At 35.3% G+C, this 21270-nt stretch overlaps 1 protein-coding gene across 1 annotated transcript in view; it reads left to right on the top strand.

The window, feature by feature from the left end:
• COL19A1 (collagen type XIX alpha 1 chain) overlaps positions 1-21270 on the top strand; it is a 407957-nt gene that overhangs the window by 350570 nt on the left and 36117 nt on the right. Inside the window, exons 35-43 of the mRNA XM_074237299.1 lie at positions 79-132; positions 3307-3351; positions 5621-5671; positions 5753-5797; positions 6375-6401; positions 14896-14949; positions 16636-16680; positions 19675-19719; positions 19815-19877. Coding sequence (XP_074093400.1) covers positions 79-132; positions 3307-3351; positions 5621-5671; positions 5753-5797; positions 6375-6401; positions 14896-14949; positions 16636-16680; positions 19675-19719; positions 19815-19877 — 429 coding nt within the window. The remainder of the gene's footprint in view (positions 1-78; positions 133-3306; positions 3352-5620; positions 5672-5752; positions 5798-6374; positions 6402-14895; positions 14950-16635; positions 16681-19674; positions 19720-19814; positions 19878-21270) is intronic.

The raw sequence follows: 21270 nt of genomic DNA on the forward strand, positions 1-21270 counted from the left end.
CAAAATGGGTAAGTTTTAGCTGTCAAATTTTGGCGTCATTTTATTGTTTTCCTCATAAACCAATCTGATGTGTTACAGGGCTCATTGGGAAGAACTGGACATCCTGGTCCTTCTGGTGCAAAAGGTGAAAAGGTAAACCCCACCCCAAATCCAAATATGTAAATATTATATACCCATACACATGCTATTTATATATACACATATACATATATATATATATATATATATATATACATATACACATATAAATCTCTCTTCTGTGCAATGCCAACAGAAACAAGCTAATAGGGAAGGAATCCAAAGACAGGCCCCCATATTAAATGGTCCAAACACAAAAGATCTGTTCACAATGAAGAGGACAGGTGGGATCTAAGCACATTAATCAAGAAGTCCAAACTGACTCCAAGAGTCATGAGGTTTGTCTGTCCAAGCAGGAACAGGAGCAGTAATCAAAGGGGGTTCAAGCAGTTGACCAGGACATCAGACAGCAGATAGAAGGGACCCAAATGAAGTCACCTTTAGGTTCAAAGAAAGGGAATCCAATACTTGAGGAGTACAATGTGATAGAGAGGAAATCCACAAAGTGAGGGACTAGAATAAAGGGCAGGGAACCTAGTTATTTGGGAAACAAAAGTACAAGCTAATGCCACAGTGGATGAAAGGCTGAGCCTGGAGTCTGGAAGACTCATCTTCTTGAGTTCAAATCCAACCTCAAACACATACTAGCTAGGTGACCCTGGGCAAGCCACTTAACATGTTTGCCTCAGTTTCTTCATCTGTGAAATGAGCTGGAGAAAGAAATGGCAAACCATTCCAGTATCTTTGCCAGGAAAACAGACACCACTGAAAAAAAAAAACAACTAAACAACAAAAAGAATACAAAGCAAAGGGGTGGCTAGGTGGCACAGTGGATAGAGCACCGGCCCTGGAATCAGGAGTACCTGAGTTCAAATCCAGCCTCAGACACTTAATAATTACCTAGCTGTGTGGCCTTGGACAAGCCACTTAACCCCATTACTTTGCAAAAACTTAAAAAAAAGAATACAAAGCAAGAACAATTTTACTGGGAAACTAAGGTATTAGACACAGATTAATCATAAGGGTTTCCAAAGACAAAATAGAATCAGAAACAAGATTGACTCAGTCCTGGGGAAGTAAAGAACTATTTCCCTAATGCCTGTCTAAAGCAGAGCAGAGCCTAAAGGCTAGACTGAGTAAGCCTACCTTTTAATGCTAGGGAATCGAAAGGGGGTGGGGGAGGTGGTAGCATGACATTACACTGTCCCAGTGAAAGCTCATTTTTTTTAAATTATCAAATAGCTTCACTGAAAAGATATAAGGCAAAATGGTAGTGAGTAACAGAGAAATGCTACCATAAATTTAAAGGAAACAATGTGCTTATTCTATAGCGTTTTAGAAGATTTGCTCTGGTAATGTCACAAGGGTCCCCCCCTTTTTTTCTTTCTTCTCCATCCTCTATGGATTCTATTCAGGCATTCCATTGCCTTTGAAGTTAATGGGAATTCCACACTCAGATGACCTTTGGGACATAAACCAAGATGAAAAATGAGTTTTAATTGTGGATATTGTGCCAAAAAGTGTCTTTTAGTGGTCATATATTTTTCCTTGTTAATTGACTCCTGGAAACTTTGACATAATTCCCTGAAGGACATTTTGCCACCAGTCACTCATGTGTAACATGGTTTAAAGAAATACCCAGGAGGATGGACTCCGAGAATGTAATATGCTTAGGCAAATGAAGATAATGGTACTTGAATCAGAGAAGATAGCTTCAGATTTTGCCTCTAATACTACCATTGTGACTTTGGAAAATTAATCAACAAACTTTTTTAAGTGCCTATCATGTTTTGATCCCTGTACTATTTGAAAGAGGTCCCAATATGGTATATGGAACAGTCCTTAATTATATAGAATTTATATTCTCTTACCCTCCCTGGGCCTCAGTTTCCTTGTGTATAAAATAAAAGGGTTAGAATAGTTGACCTGTATGTACGCATTATATGCATTATGCAAAACCATGCTCAGATTCTGCCATTGTTTGCTTTAGATACAAAATAATTGTTCTGAAAAAATCTAGGAATACTAGAATACGTAGAGATTAAAGTTTCTAAAATCATTCTACCTTGGAGAAAAGGAAACTTTTGAATTGTGTTAAAAAAATAAAATGCTATGAAATATGTTTTCTCAAGTTGAATCCTGAGTTTCTTCTCTCATAAATTTTTCATCCTGATTCTTTAGAAAAGAGTAATGTGTCCCAGACAATTTTTATTATTGGTATTCAATAGTTATTACTTATACTCAGTAGGATGCACCCTTTTTCTTTTTTAGATTGTGCCTGTGATTTCATTAGAGGAAACTCCTAGGGAGGATATTTCTTCTAACAATCCAGTCAGTGCCTGCTCCAAAACCTATAGTCTTAGAGAGTTTCCTGACACTTTGAGAGTTTGTCCAGGGTCATACATCCAATATAATATCAGAGCTAAAACTTGAACTTGTCTTCCTGACTCAGGAGCCACTTCTCTATCTTCTATGCCACACTGCCAAATGAAGGAAGCTGTTCATTATTGTTTTGAACACAATTTTATGTAAGCATTGCCTTTGGTACACAAAACCCTGAAGTGGATAGAGTGGGATCAGGATAGGATAGGAACAAGCCTACAGAAGGTAGTAAAGTGTCCCAGTCCCCTCTGTCTCTGTATAGAGACCTTACCATGTACATCAGATAGATAGGGTATTTTTGACAGCTGTCACTTAGGACCAGGTAAATGACTATCTTGGATGGCTATCTTATATTTCTGTCATCTGAACAAACTTCTTACCGATAGGAATGATAAGAGAAGAATGGGAAAAGAGCTACAACTCTTTTCCATGCAAAAGGAACATATTCTGCCTCCAATATTCTCACTATGACTTTGGACAATTAACCAACAAATATTTTTTAAGTACCTACTGTAGGACAGGTGATAGGGATACAAATACAGAATATATGGAATAATCCTTAATCTTAGAGAATTTATATTCTCCTAATCTCCCTGAGTTTCAGTTTCTCATATGTAAAATCAGACATGTAGAAGGAAAATAGTGTGCCAATACTTTTTTTTCCAAAGGATGGTTCTTTTGACAATCAGACATATAGTTTATAAACATTAAGTGACATACAGAAAAGAATAGCTAACACAAATATTTTCTGACTGTGAGATAGATATATATATATACATATATATATATATATATACATATATATATATATATATAAATTCTTATACATTTCCTATACATTTTCAGGGCAATGAGGGATCACCTGGAAAACCTGGACCACCTGGACCTCCTGTAAGTTTTTTTTTCCATGGATTAAAACTTTGAAATTCACATTTTTAACAAAGATAATTTATCATCTAATCTATGTTTATCATTACATATAATTATAAAATAGATAAATATCTACATGCATATCTATATATAAATCATAATTAAACCATGAACTCATCTAGCTTTGAAGAGACTTGACTCTCCCCTATGCATTCTACATGCAAAATACATTTATTTTTGTCCTTTATAAATATTTTATTGCTCATTCTGCCCCTGTGTAATTATGTGACCATTCATTTCCCATACTTGCATACACACAACAATACTTTCTTAGAATCTAGGCTCCTAAGGGGTCAAGGATAATCAACAAATTAAAATCAAATCAACAAGCATTTACTAAGAGGCTATCACAATTAGAAAAGGTTGCTAGGCAATGTGGAGATAAAGTTTAAATAAAATATGGTCCCTGCCTTCAAGGAGTTTGGGGATAAGGTTAAAGTAGTAGATGGTGGGAGTAATCCAAGACTGAAATTTGGCAGGGTGAGATCTTCCATGGGCTAAGGAGGCACGGGATTCAAGAGAGAAGAGAACAATATAGCTGAAATGTTTCCTTAAAGATCCAGTATTAGAAAGAGGATAGAATATATCCATTACAGGGGTAATAACCTGAGAAAGAATTTAGTGTTGAAAGGATAGGAAATTAGGTTGAGGATAAAGAAAATGATTTGGGATTGCAAGGAAGAGTGAGAACTAGGATGATAAAGATAAATCTAGGATATTTTCTTAACAACCATATCTCTTTTCTTATCTCCAAGCTATATTTCTGAGCCAAAAAAAAATGAAAGTTTTGATAACTTGCACTATAAAATTCAGTTGACCATCAGAATCTCAAAATGGTAATCTAGTATCTATTGCTTCTATATATTTTTTTCCAAATGGACCATGCATTCATAAAAGATAAGGCATAGGGGTGACTAGGTGGAGCAGTGGATAGAGCACCGGCCCTGGAGTCAGGAGAACCTGAGTTCAAATCTGCCTTCAGACACTTAATGATTACCTAGCTGTGTGGCCTTGGGCAAGCCACTTAACCCCATTTGCCTTGCAAAATCCTAAAAAAAAAAAAAAAAGATAAGGCCTAGTTAGAAATATTTGTCCACAACAAAGAGGAAAAATTTGACCTAGCTGAGATTTACTATGGAATGACCAAGATTTTAGTTAAGGAGGATTATTTCCTCTACCTTCTTCATGTTATAGCAGCAGAAAATAAAATCCTGAGGGATTAAAAGAATCTTACCCAGTCACCCAAATAATTATAAGGAGAACCAAACTAAAACTAAGAATATCCTCAGATTTCCAAGGTTAGCATTATCTTATATAATGGGATCTGGAGAAGCTCAGACATTTACTAGCTGTGTGTCCCTGGACAAGTCACGTAACTTCATTTGCCTCAGTTTCCTCATCTGTAAAATGAGCTAGAGAATTAAATGGCAAATCACTTCAGTGTCTTTTCCAAGAAAAAAACAAACAGGGTCATGAAGAGTCAGGCACTACTAAAAAAACTGAAAAGCAACAGGAAAAGGTTGAGTTTTCTCTGAATGAGACTTCCTGTCTTAAAGATTCTAGGATTTTGCTTTTAAGTGTTTATTAATTTTGGTCTTGACAAGATACATATGAATTTTATGCCTACAAAGTTGTTCCCCATTTTCCCCAAGAACAGATTTTTGTAGATAAATTCACACCATGATATAATAGCATCTACTCTTTAATCAGATATGTCTTATGAAGAAACTGTGGGGAAAATTATTTTTCAATGATCAATATTTTTGCATTCCCATTTTATTAGTCCTCTTGTATGCTAACCTCTGGTATATGCTACAGAGGTCAGCAGGCTACAATCATAAACTGATACTTTGACAATTAAATTTTAATGAATAGGTAGGTACTCTTTTCCTTGGCATCCATAAGTTTCGTATCTGCTTGTTTGGGGCATTTATTTAACCTACCCTAGGAGTACCATTATGATCCAGGAGTGACTCAAATATTTTTAGAGGGGCTTTTGTTTCTACTTCCCCCCCAGGGAAGCTAAAAACAGAAACTGAATTTTTGTCCCTATAAATTCTGTCATCTATAGAGTCGACTTCTCTTCCTAATTGAATGTTTGACCATTCTTGAAGTTAGCATTTCTTTCTAAAATCTAATATAAATCATCAGTTCTATTGGATCATTGACATGAAATAAGGGAAATGATAATTACTGCATTAATTAAATGATTCCTTTTCTCTTCTTCCAGGGTATGCCACTCAGTGAAGGGAATGGAATGAGCAGTTTATATAAACTCCAGGTAGTTACTTTTTTTAATCACTTAAAATCATTTTCCAATTTATGTAAGTATTAATTGGCACTTTTCCCCTTATCAATATAGGGAGGTGGAAGTGCTGCTACTTATCCTGGGCCCCCTGGTCCTTCAGTGAGTACTTATTTCTTTTTAAAAAACCTCATGTTAGTCAAACAGTGACCATGAAAAGATTGTCAAAGTCAGTGACAACCTTCACATTGAATTGTAGAGAAAATTTTCACAGCATTAGGAAAATAATTAAAAGGCTTGGGTTGTGGTTGCTAAAAAGTCTCTCTGCATTAAAAACAAATAATTATCATTTTGTCTTGCTGTCACACTCTATGCAACTAAAAACACAGGATCATAGGTTAAAAGCTGAGAGGGACTTCACAGGTCATCAAACCCAACTCCCTTATTTTGAAGATAAAAGAAAAGAGACTCAGAAAGATAGTAACTTGTTCATGGTTGTACAGATAGTAATCAGCAGAGGCTGAGATATTACTCCAAACATTCACTCCGCAAAACAATCTTTTTACTTGGCCTCTTCAGGTATTGATTTATAAGGTGGAAGAGTAGCTCTGGGCACATACAGAGTTGCCATGACTAATAATAGAAAATTCAACAGAAGAAGAGAGTGGGTGTATGATTTGTTCTCTCTATTTTTACTAGTCACTGAAAATATATATCTATTTCAATGTTTTTACTATAGGGTCCTAAAGGAGATGCTGGTGCAGTGGTATGTATACTTTTAGTTTTTTGCTCCTATTAAAATTTAACAATTCTTTCTAAATTGAGATTAGGGAATATGGTGAAGTGAATCTATCTTTCTAAAAATATCCATCAATTACTTTTTGAAATGAATATCTGTGGCATAAATAAGATAATATGCTTATTTTTTAAAGATCCTTCAATCTTCTCACCAATACTGATACTGTTATTGTCACTGAGATTCATCTTTCAGCCTTAGCCTGTTTCAGAAACCATCCTGTTACTCAGGAAAGAACACAAAAACAAACTTGTTGATAAATGAAACATTTTCTCCTGGTAGGACTTTGCCTAATACTTATTCATTATTTTAGCAGACTGTGGATTTGCCCATTGGTATAAAAATTCTTATGGGAATTTTTGAACAAAGTTCCTACTATAGAATGCTCTTCTTGGGATGAAATTCCTTAATACATGTGCCAGAGAAAAAGGGAGGCTGTTTATTTGCTTTATAAACATTATACTGATCCCAAAGGAGAAGATTTAGTATGCTGTCATAAACCTACTTATTAGGAGTAATGTATCAAGAGGTTAACTCTCAGCATGTAATGAGAATACCTTATCTAATAGCCAAGAAGATGATAATTGGATGTAACATCCCTCTCAACCATGGAGCTCGACTCTAAAAAATCTGCCAAATTTAATTAGATTTCCTTAATTCTTTGGCATTTTTTCTATTCTGTCCTTTTCAAACATATGTTCTATTCTCTGTGTTCCCCTTTAATGTCCCTTTAACCTTCAGGTATAGATTTAAAACCAATGGATTCTTTCCCATTGTCACATGAAATATTTTAACAGCTATTTCATTCTGCTTCCATCTGATGAGATTAAATTAATAGAATTTAAGTCAGTAAAGAGAAAGCCAGAAAAAGCAACCATTGCACATCTGACTAAATTTTAAATAGAGGATTGATGAATCCAACATTTTCTCTTCTTCTTAGTAATTGGAAATATATATTCATAGACTTAAGGACAAAAACAATTATCTAAGCCCCTCTTCAGAAAGTATGATTATACAACCATATTTTCAACTAGATGGATGTATAATTTAATGATTGTATTTGCTTACTTAATCAATGGCCAAAAGTTGCCAGTTCCTTACCTGTAATATTTTTATTCTCTGTTTCAATAACCTAATTCCTTACCCTAATTTGAATCATTTTTTTCATAAAAAGGAAGTCCTTGTTTATCCAACCTTCCCTTTTCTTTTTTCTTTTTTTTTTTTTTTTTGTTGGTTTTTGCAAGGCAGTGGGGTTAAGTGACTTTCCCAAGATCACACAACTTGGAAATTAATCTGAGGCTGAATTTGAACTCCAGGGCCAGTGCTCTATCCACTGCACCACCTAGTTGCCCCCTAGCCTTCCATTTTCACTCCAAATTACAAGAATTATTTTCTGAATCATTCAGGAATCTCCAAGATGGTAAATTAGTATTAGATATAGTACAATTAGCCTGTGCTGCAGGCAATTTTTTCCTACACTGTTGATTCAACTTGATACTCATGCTAATAATCTTAATATGAGAAACTGAAAACTCATTGAAGGAAAACAACACTTTCAAATTTATTTAAGTGGTAAAGTGAATGACAACTTACCTAAATTGTTGGGTAGATTTGCATGAAATTTGAACCAGGCAGATCAGTCAAGCCACCCAACTGAAAAAAAAAACTCTAAAATTAATCTGAGATGAAGTCTTCTGTTTAGGTTGTTTATCACAAAAATTTGAGTTCTTAATATTTTTAATGTGTGTGTGTGTGTGTGTGTGAAAGGGGAAAGAGGAGACAAAGAACAGAGACTAAAAGAAAAAGCGACAGAAAGAGACACAGAGACAGAGTCATCAGAGTGAGTTAGAGAAAATGTAATGTAGGAAAACTTTATTTTCAGCATCTTTCTACCTCCCCTTCCTTTGTGCACCTGCCCAGTCCTCCTCCTCCATTCTCAGGTGTTTATTGTAGAGAGGCATTGCTTTATCAAAGAAGTAATAATTACTCTTGGTGGAGTTTTAGGTACTGTGGGAGGAAGGCATAACAGCTGCTTTGAGGTGACGTTCTGTTTGAATGACACTCAGGGCTTAATACCTACTCTACATTGTACTTGGCTCCCCTTTTCTCCAGATTAATGGGAGGAAGCTCCATTCTTCTGTTATTGGCATTCACATTTGCCATTTCCAATTATAGGAAATTTTAGCAGACTGTGGATTTGCCCATTGGTATAAAAATTCTTATGGGAATTTTTGTGAATCTTGGTGTAGGAGAAATAGCCAATAATTATTTTATGAATTCAGATGTCCTCACCATAAAATATAAACTATTTGAGGGTGAAAAACTATTTTTTAGTTTAATTCTATTCATTAAATATGTATTGACCATATATGCCTGTAAGACACAAAGCGTAAGATATAATTCCTATCTTCAAGAAGTTTAATCTTCTTTTGTAATTATCCAAATAATACTCAACAGTGGCAACTGTTAACCATTCTTAGAATTCATTCCATCTTCACCTATGCCTTTAGAATCCCTTGCTTCCTTACAAGGCTCAGATCATATGCCTCTTCCTGGTTCCCCTGATTCTCCCTCCTAAAATGATAACACACATATATTGACTTACATGCTTCTTCCCCCACTTCCGACCTGACTCCCACATCAGTAGTATGTAAGCTGCTAGAGAGTGAAGGGACTGCTTTTCCAAATATAATATCCTGTACATGCTAAGTACTTAATAAATGTTCATGATATCTTAATAAAAAAGATGACAAAAAGTCAAGTAGATTGTCCAACTTGAGTCACATAAGCAGCAATTATCTTAATGAGATCCATGGTTTCAGTGTCTCATCATCATCTCCACAGTTTAAGAACCTTGATATTAGGTTCAAGATCAAAAGGATTACTCATTTCCACACAATATGTATTCCTGCTGAGGTCCACTCAGGATATCAAAATGTAGATGAATTTGCTTAGTGACCATTATATAAAAAAAGGAATTTTTATGTTCCTAAGGTATAGCTCATGGATGAAATGTCTGTCTTCGCTTTATTTTCTATGTTACTTGTAACCTGTGGAGAATAATGGGGAAGACAAGTACAAACTGACAATCATATAAACAAGGGTCTGATCAGCTTAGTCTGGGTTCAATCTCCATCAAAAGTTGGATCAAAAGCATTCCTTGAAATTGGATTAACCAAGTTACATGCACTGATATTTTACATGAATTAATAGGAATACATGGTCTTATTAACTGAATATTCAGCCCCAAACCAGAAACAAGAGAAATCTCTTTTCCATAAACTTTTGCACTCCACCTCTCTCTCTCTCTCTCTCTCTCTCTCTCTCTCTCTCTCTCTCTCTCTCTCTCTCTCTCTCCCTCTTCCTCTCCATTGCCCCCATCTTATCTTCTTATCTTTTCCTCAACCCCCACATTTCAGCAATTATTATTTGGGCAAAAAGTCAATAGCTAGTGTCACCTCTAACCATAGGCTGCAACTGCTGACTCATCCAGAGCAAAGACTAACAATTCAATACCCCCCCCAGGATAGCAATTAAAGTCTTTTCCCTGGATGTCTTCTCCACAGAATAAAATAATAGATTCAGTTCCCACAAAATGTCACCTTGAACTATTTTTCTTTCTCTGTGACAGTTTACTCACTCATTCTCTCAAGAAAAGATAGGTCTACTCATAAAGACAAAATTATAGGTGACAAGGTAACTTGATGAGCATAGAATCAGAGCAAGGGGAGTTTAATGTTCTTAAGCCAAGGTAGACCAGTGAAGTGCCCTTCTTCATTCTAACTATAAACTGGGGCACTTATTAGCATCAGAGCATGCGAAAAGAGCTGGGGAAACACATAATTTCATACATTGGGACTCTCCTAGTCATTATAAAGACTAATGCTCTCTTTTCCTTTGCCACTCACATATTACTCTTTTCAAGATGATTTATATAATAGTCTTAAATTAGTTACATTTAAATTTTTCTCTTTATCATTAGATTATGGGAGACAGCATCAATAAACTAGGATGTCTAAGCTGCTTTGAAGCATCCAAATGCAACAACTAAAAAAGAAAAGCAAATAAATCCACACACAGTGAAAGCAACACTTGCCATGCATTCGTGTCCCCAGAATCATTTGTCAAGAAGAAAAGACTAAGAGGATGAGGAAGAAAGACCTTGCAATTAACACAGCTGACACATGTTTTTTTTTTTATCAGTAGCCTCCTTCAACGGAGCGTTTAGCTTGAGTCTATGAGCCATTGTCAGGGAAGCTACTGAAGCTAGTGATATTGAGAAGGCGCTGTCTTCTTTTCTAGATGTCTTTGAAAGTATAGACAGAGAGAACTTCAGAGCCATCCTTGAAAATAGGAGTTCTTAGCCTGAGGCTACACATTTTCCCTGACCTTTCCTGAAAGGATTTCAGGGGATACTTGAACTTGGATGGGAAAAATTGAATTTTTTTATTGCCACTAACTTCCAACTGAAATTTAGCATTTCCTTCAATTGTTTTAAAAAAATATTATTCTGAGAACGTATCTATAAGTCTTACCATGCTGCCAAAGAGGGGTTCAAGAAAACAAAAACATTAACAGCCCCTTGCTCTAAAACAAGGGTCTGATCAGCTTAGCTGGGTTCAATCTCCGTCAAAAGCTGGATCAAAAGCATTCCTTGAAATTGGATTAACCAAATAGTTTTGTGAACACTTCTTATTATGGACACCCATAGACATAAATAGATTTGTAAGGCCCCTTTCAGAAACACAGAATACATTTCCTTTATACCCTCTCTCCATAGGAAGAAGGATAAAATAACAACAGAGGATAAATGACAGAGACATTATAGCTAAGCTTCTAATGTATATTGGCAAGGTTGAGAAAGACAATCAATCTTTGTCCAGTTTTACATTCTAGGACTTTGTATGAGACTGCAAGGATTTCCCCACCTTCAGCATCTGTTCTTTCAGCTAGTATAGAGTTGGAGTTTGTGTCATCTCACTCCAGACCAATTCAAAGGGATTGAATGATACCCTTGTTTGAATTGGAAATCCATGAAACCCTGCGTAGATCTCCAAATAGTTTTTATGCTGGTGGTGGAAAAGAACCATGGAAATAAAGACCACTGAAGAGAACTCAACCACAATTAGAACTAATTAGACTGTTGCCTGAGAAGGGGATACTCAGAGTCCCTTGTGTCTATTTTCATTCATTCATTTATCCAAAAAGCATTTATTAAGCAATTTATTAAAAATATTTATTAAATAACTGCTCTATTAAACATTCACTGATCTATATTCTGTGGATAGCAAGTCAAAAATTAAATAGTCCCTGCACTCAAAGATTGAACATTTTGAGCTAGTACCCACAGAAGATGAGGGGTAGGGTGATACAATGGAAAAAATGCTGGGGTTAAAATCAGAAAACCTGGGCCTGACAACTTTGGGTAAGTCACTTAATATTCTCTTGGGGTCTCATTTTCTTCATCTTGAAGTTCCCTTCCAAGTATGTCTGATCCTAAAGTATCATCTCAATATCCTAGAATTGTCAGCCCTATCCTCACAAGTCATTTCTCCAAGTAGATTATTTCAGCAACTCCTTATATCATCTATTTTGAATCTTATTTGTTTCATTTTCAGAAGTAATATTTTTTGATCTTATGGATTGGAAATATGAGAGTGCACCCTGCTTGTAGACTTCTATCTCCTATATTCTTTCTATAGATAATATTCTTGTTTGGTTGATGGGTTTCTATTAATGGATCTTTAAAAAATTTAAAAACTCCAGTGCATGAAAGGCTGTCCTCAATTATTTATTAAATGCTCATTAGTGAGGAAAGTATAAGAATTCACCAAAATCTGAGCCATGGAAATATTTTCAAAGTGAATAGATGTTATGTCTGCCCATGTGTATGCATAAATTCATTTGAATTACATGCCATTATGGAAACAGTGATCAACTGGATTGCTTTTAAAAACCAAACTAATGTTCATTGTAAAGTCCCTTCTTCAAATTTCTTTTATTTGCTATCATCTTACTCCACTCTATTTACCAATCCAAAGTGGACCACAGGCTTGAATATATAAAGCATTCAAATAAAATTAAAAGTTATTTTGTCTTTCCTGTGTCATAATGATCATCACTGTGAAAGTTGCCTTTTTTAAAATACCAGAAATGTCCACTTTCAAATATTTTTCTAAAATAAAACATTGACAATACTCCTGTCCCTTAACAAAATAAATAAAGAATATAAACTTCATTGGATGAGTTGTCTCCATCTACTCTTGAAATGAATGGACAAGTTTTCCAGTAATCCATCAACCCCAGGTGTTTCTATAATTGACAGACTTTGTTAGAACCTGTCCATTCATTCTAATAATTGATTGAAATTGGTCTAAAGTTGACCTTGACTGCTAGAGGGATTTATTCTGATTAAATTCTTAATCAGAATTGTATCAGGAAATAAACCACTCTTGGGAATAACTTTTTCTTCAGCAATTTTTACAAAAAGGAGCAAAAATTCATAGGCAAATAAAAGGTGAGAAAAATATTTATTTTATAGCAATTTAAGCTTTACAAAGCAACTATGTATTTTAGAGAAGTAAGTACTGTTATTGTTTTACAAATTAAAATGAGCCTCAGAGAGATAAAATTATTTGTTCCTAGTCACATAGCTAATAAGTGTAGGATTTGGGATTGGAACCCAGATCTCCTGACATAAGATGCTGTTTTTTTTAATCATACTATGCTGCCTTTTCTCATTAACAGTAACACCTTTATTGACTATATCTCCCATCAGTATTTGAATTTTCTTTGTAAAAGTGAACCTTATTGTTCTTGCTTAAATATTTTTAATACTGGGGTGTCTAGGTGACACAGTGGATAGAGCACCGACCCTGGAGTCAGGAGTACCTGAGTTCAAATCTGGTCTCAGACACTTAATAATTCCAGAGTTGTGTGGCCTTGGGCAAGACACTTAACCCCATTTGCCTTGCAAAAACCTAAAAAAATATATTGTTAGTACCTATAATTTCATCAGAATTGAGTACTTTTTCCATCAACAGATCTCATTATTCCTCTTTAAGTAAATGGTCATTAAGAATTGATGGGGGGAAGGGTAGCAGGTAAGTGGCAGAGTGGATAGAGTACTAACCCCAGAGTCAGGAGAACCTAGTTCAAATCTGACCTCAGATACTTATAAGACAATGGGAAACTCACAAGTTCTATTGTCTCCAAAATTAAAAAAAAGAAATAAAGAAAAGTTGATCTGATCAAATGAATGCATTACCCTAGGGTCAATCTAGTGATGAATTTGTCCATACTGAACTAGAATTTCCTTCATGTATTCCATTCCCACTTCTCTCTTCAAAGCTCAATCTATCAATCTTAATCAAACCCACCAGAACTGTCCTACCCATCCATATCTCAGCATCATATCCTTGAAACTATGACTTGAAGCTGTATTTGAGTCAAGATTTTGTTGAATAGAACATTTTAAAATGCTTTGATCAGCAATCCAGAGTCATATGAAAAATTGCTCTAAATCATTACTTATTAGAGAAATGCAAATTAAAGCTTCTCTGAGGTACCACCTCACACTTCTCAGACTAGCCAGTTTGACCAGGAAGGATAATGATCATTGTTGGAAGGGTTGTGGTAAATCTGGGACACTATTACACTGTTGGTGGAGCTGTGAACTCATCCAACCTTTCTGGAGAGAAATTTGGAACTACGCCCAAAGGGCAACAAAATGAGCATACCCTTTGATCCAGCAATACCACTACTGGGTCTATGCCCTGAAGAGATGATGAAAAAGGGGGAAAACATCACTTATACAAAAAAATTCATAGCAGCCCTGTTTGTGGTGGCAAAGAATTGGAAAGCAAGTAAATGTCCTTCAATTGGGGAATGGCTTAGCAAACTGTGGTATATGTATGTCATGGAACACTATTGTTCTATTAGAAACCAGGAGGGATGGGAATTCAGGAAAACTTGAAGGGATTTGCATGAACTGATGCTGAGTGAGATGAGCAGAACCAGAAAAACACTGTACACCCTAACAGCAACATGATCAAACTTGATGGACTTGCTCATTCCATTGGTGCAACAATCAGGGACAATTTGGGACTGTCTGCAATGGAGAATACCATCTGTATCCAGAGAAAGAACTGTGGAGTTTGAACAAAGACCAAGGACTATTACTTTTAATTTAGAAAAAAAAAACTGATATCTTATTGTCTGATCTTGCTATCTCTTATATTTTATGTTTCTTCCTTAAGGATATGATTTCTCTCTCATCACATTCAATTTGGATCAATGTACAACATGGAAACAATGTAAAGACTGGCAAATTGCCTTCTGTGGGGGTGGGGGAGGGAAGTAAGATTAAGGGAAACATTGTAAAACTCAAAATAAATAAAAACCTTTAAAAAATAAAAAAAATCAAATGCTTTGATCCCATTTACTTTGTTCTGATTTTTCCTAGGGAGAACCTGGACCCATGGGGCTCCCAGGACTAGAAGGATTTCCAGGTGTAAAGGTAAGACTGTCATAAAGCATCTGAATTAGAAGTACTGTACAGCTATTTGTCAGCCTGTCAGGATGTTTTCATTTAGAGAGATGTCTTACAATATTTATTTCCAAAGGAAACTCCTTAATTTAAAAGAACAATAATGACACTGACAGATGGTTGTCTTTATCTGCAGTTGTAGATTTTATGTGGAGTTAGATAAACCTGTCAAGAAATATGATCTCAAATATGAATATATATATATATATAAAGAAAAAGAGAGAAAAAGAAAGGTACATAGATTAAATACCTAGAAAGAAACCTATATTTAGGAAGTTATTCTACATGTGTATATTTTTATAAATGTATATGAGACATTATAAAAGCAGCATGTCATAATTCAGGGATTCTTAAACTAGGACCTGCATTCATTTTAAAAATATTTTATAATTATTTCTTTTTTCCTTTGTAACTTTTCGATGAATTTCAATGAATCCAGAAAGTGATAAATAAACATGTCTTCATGAAAGCAGCCAGTTCCCCATTTCCCACTTGTTTTATGTTCCTTTCTTCACTTGTAAACTTAGCACATTTTGGACAGACAAAAAGCAGTAATGGAAAGACCATTGGAGTAAAAGTCAGGAGATGTATGCTCTTTGGGCAAGTAATTTAACCACTTTGGGTCTCAGTTTCCTCATATATAAAATTAGGGGATTGGATTCAGTGAGCTCTACGAAGTTTTTGAGCTCTAAAATTTCTATCATCCTAATGTTCTACTTATAGTCACCAGCATTTCTTTTTTAGTGTAGTCAACTATTGGTGATAGTGGATTGCCTCATTTTCAAATGAATCTCATGAACAATTGAATTACTGTACTGTTGAGAACTATACAAGCTAAATTTTCTTCCAACTGAAGTTCTTGATCATTTCATTTGCATTTCATTTCATTTTCACCATCCATGCAGAAAGATAAGTTTCTGCCCAGCCACTGGTAGATACTGAAGATGTTCGATCTTCTAACTTATGTCCATGTCTTTTTTTAAAAGTATATAAAAATAACATAACCATTATTTTTATTGCTGTTTAGCACTGCCTACATCACTCTTAGTCACTGTATTTCTAATAGCCCAACCTTAGTGAAAACATGTTTAGCTAATAAAATTTTTAAAAGCTAATAGTAGGACAATAATAACTTGAATTCTTAATTTCATTAAAGCCAGGATTTTTTGCTTTACTTTAGGAATAAAAGGAAAGACTTGGTTGGCTTTATTTTTTTATTAATATTCACATCTGAGTCTAAACTTAAGATTTCATCAGTGTGGGTATTCTTCACATGAAAACACTCTTTAACTGGTGCCCATACGTAACTCATCAACAACTTAGAGTCTTGAAGAGTTATTTGGGAGCACTAACGGATTAATGACTTCTTTGGGGTTATAAAGCTCATCATCTTAAGCACCAAAATCCTCTTAATTCTAAGACACAATCCACTGTCAGGTCCCATCTGTAATTACGCATGTCAATTATTTTTTTCTTACATTCTACACCCCAGTTACTATTTGTTAAGCTTTCACCAGATGTAGCAGATTATTTTAACCAGTATTTTTATATATATTTGTGGCATTTCTTACCTACCTTCATTAATGATTTGATTTTTTGAGGTTCTACAAAGAAGCTGCTAAATTAATCTTTTTTTTTTTTATTTTCTCTGGTCAGGGAGATCAAGGCCCAGCTGGTGCTCCAGGAATAGCAGGAATACCAGTAAGTTCATTTTATTTCATAGGGGTGAAATTATTAGAAATGATATCTCATTGGTAAACTTTTAAATTTATGGTAAGATAATTAATAAGGAAGGTTAAGAACAAAAGAAAAATTATCATGCCAGTTTGGTTACTAGGACAAAATGGCACCATTTTCCTGTTCCGTCATAAAATTATCTTCAGTATATTAAGTTTTTATTCATTAAAGATTCCCCCATTTTCCAAGGAAAACTGGTTTCCACTTAAAAGTAGTTTATAATCATAGCCATTTCACTGCTAGAGCTGCTTCTGTGGTTATTACTCCAACATTCATACCCATACTTTTTCTTTCCTTTGCATTAGGAATCTATAGCATTTCTGACCACCCTAGGCTTTATAGAATTATATATTATTACTACTATATGACTCTCCAGTCTTTTTAATTTTTCCCTCTCTTTCCTTCACTTTCTGTTTTGTATATTAATGTGCTCTTTCTCCTCTTTTCTGTCTTCATTCTGTTGTATTTCCAAGTCTCTAAGAAGCTACAAATCATAAGCAATGTATAAAAACACAAGTGCAATTTGCAATTAGGCTTTTCTCTTCTTTATTTTATTTTATCTTCTAGTCCCTACTTATAATTCTTGCCACTCTGGAGACCATATCTTGTAGCCCTGTTGTTCCTGCACTTCAAGTTGCTTGCAGAAAGCCTTAACCTACCTTAGGTTTCACTTAGCCTAGTTTTATTAGCTGAGCGTTATTACTATTAATATTTCCTCATAAATTAGTCCTTCAATCCTCTCAATCATTTTTGTTGCTCATTGGTGTCAAATATTTTAATCTATTCAAGGTCTCCTCAAATGAATAGAAAGTACAGCACAAAAGGTTGGAATCATTTAGCAGAGCCCTGGAGATCATTCTAGTCTTCATTCAGGTTGCTCTAATTAAAATTTTGTGGTCACGCTTCATGAATAAAGGGCCATTTATCCTTTTGCTAGGTGCCCCTGCAGAGCAGGTTCATGATAACTTCACAGAGGAGTCATTGGGAACACTTCAGCTTGCTATTCAGATACAGAGAGAAAGATGACAGACAAGCTCCTGGGTAGGACCATAGCCATTCCTATTCTCCATTTCTCTATGGAGCTAACCATAAGATAGAGGATGAGAATGCATCCTCAATCTGAATCATTGTGGAGCCTGGTGGGTCACAACATTTGTTTAAATTGCTTTGTACCCAGGTAAGGGAGGGAACATGGGATAGTGGAGAAAGGGCTGATCTTAAAGTCAAAAAGACCTAGTTTAAGTCCTGCCTTGGACCATCCTGATATTATGACTTTGGATAAGTCACTCAACTTCTCTGTGTTACAGATATCTCAATATCAACTCTGTAAGTTGTAGAGCAGGTACTGCTTTACACTGTTAGAGGGAGCTTGTTTGTTGGATATATACTTTATGCCAATGAAACTACAGTTCTGGTACAACTAAAATAAAATTTAAAAATTCAAAAAACCAGTAGCCAAGTTGTGATAACATGATAAGGATTGTTTTCTTTATAAATCTTAATTTTCAGGGGCAGCTAGGTTGCATAATGGATAGAGCACTAGCCTTGGAGTCAAGAGGACCTGAGTTCAAATCCAGCCTCAGACACTTAATAATTACCTAGCTGTGTGGCCTTGGGCAGGCCACTTAACCCCATTGTCTTGCAAAAGAAAAAAGAAAAAAAAAGATAAATCTTAATTTTCTTAATAAATAAATAAATTTCCTTATATATGTGTTTATATGGAGAGAGACAAAGACTGAGAAACAAAGAGAGACCGAGAGGAAATATGTGTGAGACATTGTGTTAAAGACTAGAGGACTTCCAAAGAATAACCTTCTGTCCTCACTTCCCCAATTCCTTACCATTTATTTATTTAATGGAGCTTACCCTTTATTACTATGTATACATCAAATAGGGATTCTTCTTCAGAGTAGATACTTCTAAGGCTATGTGACCTTGAAATCCAACCAAACTGCCATTGATCAGGATATTTTGGGAGGTTCTTTTGTGGAAGTGCCATAAAAGCAAGTTTATAAGTCATACAAGAAAAGTAACCTCATTATTTTTTCTTTGCCAGACATATACTTAGCTTATTATTCTCCTAAATTGACTCTTAATAAGGATGAACATAATGCACCCCCCCCACCCAAGTATATTTATAGGCTCTGACTGGGCTCCAAAGGCAATTCCAAGACAGAAATTCTAAACAGATTTGGAGCAAATGGTAGATTCATTGGAATTGCTTCAAAGATAACTACTTTGAGGGCAGCTAAGGGACAAAGGGAATAAAGCACTAGGCAGTGAATCAGGAAAATTCCTCTTCATAATTTCAAATCTGAACCCAGACACTTAGTATCTATGTGACCCTGGACAAGTTGCCCTGCTTGCCTTAGTTTCTTCATCTTTAAAATGACCTGAGAAAAGGAAATGCAAACTACTCCAGTATCTTTGCTAAGAAAACCCCAAATGAGATCATAAAGAATCCGACCCAACTCAAAAAGATTGAACAAATGACTACTTTGAAGAAGGACAATACTCTTTTAGATGAATGATTAATTAGATTACATTCAGTCTCAATACCTTTTAAACAGGTTCACCATCTTGGTAGCTTTCTTTTGGAACGTATAACCTCAGTTATAGAACTTTAAGGTCTACAAAGCACTTTTTAAATGTCCTGTGATTTTATTCTCATAACTCTAGGAGATAGGTACTGTTATTATCCCTGTTTTATAGATAGGGAAACAGAGGCTGAGCTGGGTTAAATAACTTGCCCAGAGTCACATAACTAGGAAGTGTCTGAGGCAGTATTGGATCGCAAGTATTATTCCCTCCAGTTCTAGCACTCTACCCAGTTGTCTCACCTAACTACCTAAAATAATCAGATGGCAATCTCGTAGGCAAGCGAACTGCCAAGATACTATGAGGAGTGGATCTTTCTATCATAATGAATGTAATATTTCTCTTTAATTTCTTTTCCAGGGAAAGTCAGGAACCCCAGGACCTCCAGGATTGCCAGGAGAACCAGTGAGTGCCCCTTTAGTATCCAAACTCTTTCCAATACATGTATTTTGAAGTCAATAATTATTTATATACATATGAATGTGCTTCTCTGTGTGAAGGGTGAAAGAGGGCCTGTTGGAGATATTGGCTTCCCTGGACCTGAAGGACCTGCAGGAAAACCAGTAAGTTTTCAATTTTGGTTTATTTGTATGTTTTTTGTTTTGTTTACCAATTTCCAGCAGGCTCATAAAAGTGATGTAATTCTTAGCCTATCTCCTAAGGAGAATTAAGATTGAATAAGAAAACCACCAAGAAAATTATTCCAGATTCAGCAAAGGGAACCTTTCATTTGCTGATTCAGCCCTGAGTAAGTCCATTCAGCATGAATTACTGACTTTGCTGCCAGAAATGCCATTGGAAAGGGTCCAGTTTTATCAAAATGTGCTAAAGAAATAGTGATTCTTCCCTAATTCTCATTCACTCTTAGGAGTTTGTGTGGACTTTTGCCACATCATCAAATATAGGTAGATAGAAGCCTCATTGACACCACTTAGATCTTGGGCAAAAATTTTAAATGTCAATTAGTTTTCTTCATGCTCTATTTTCCCTTTTTTTTACTCATTGCTAGACAGCCTAAGCTTGATGGTAGAAAGAGTGTTAGGCTTTGAGTTAGGAAGACCTGCATTTGAATCCTCCCTTCTACACTAGTTAAGTGATCTTAGACAATTTCCTTCTCTCAATTTCAATTTTTAGAATCAAATGAAATAACATAGTAAAATGCTTTGTAAATCTTAAAGTACTGTGCAAATAAGTACTATTATTATTTTTACCGCACTGTCTTTCTGGATAATCACTGGTTAAACATATAATTTCATTTTCTCTTCAAGGAGCATGATTACTAACAAATAGCTCAAGATGACATTATAACAAACATTTCTACTAAGGCAGATATTTCCTTTAAGAAAAAATTATAATATCCTTCCATTGGAAGTTAGAGTGGAGGAGAAACTATGAAGAAGAAATAAATTCATAAGTAGACTTAAATTGTATAACCAGTCCCCTTCCTATTTCTATTATTCATAGACTACACTACCCTTCATTTATTCTATGGTCCAAACACTGACTTGCCCAAACCTAAAACACAACCCATATCACCTTTTTCTGTACCATTGCCCCATCTGTCCATCATTCCATGAATGTGCTGTCCCTTCATCTTTCTTCTTGTTTATCTGGCTGCCTTTAGCCCTCAATTCAAGTCATTGTATTGATCAGAGTTATTCTTTTTTTTTATGTTTGGGTTTTTTTTTTCAAGGTAACGGTGTTAAGTGGCTTGCCCAAGGCCACACAGCTAGGTAATTATTATGTGTCTGAGACCGGATTTGAATTCAGGTACTCCTGACTCCAGGGCTGGTGCTCTCTCCACTGCACCACCTAGCTGCCCCGATCAGAGTTATTCTTAAGTCTTCAGATCTGTTTCTTTTTACACTGTTGTTATTATATATAATTTGTTCTCCTAGTTTTGTCCACTTCATTTTGTATCAATACATACAAGTCTTTCCAAGTTTCTCTAAAACT

The sequence above is a fragment of the Macrotis lagotis genome, chromosome 5 (genome assembly GCF_037893015.1).
Source record: "Macrotis lagotis isolate mMagLag1 chromosome 5, bilby.v1.9.chrom.fasta, whole genome shotgun sequence".
Lineage (NCBI taxonomy): Eukaryota > Metazoa > Chordata > Mammalia > Peramelemorphia > Peramelidae > Macrotis > Macrotis lagotis.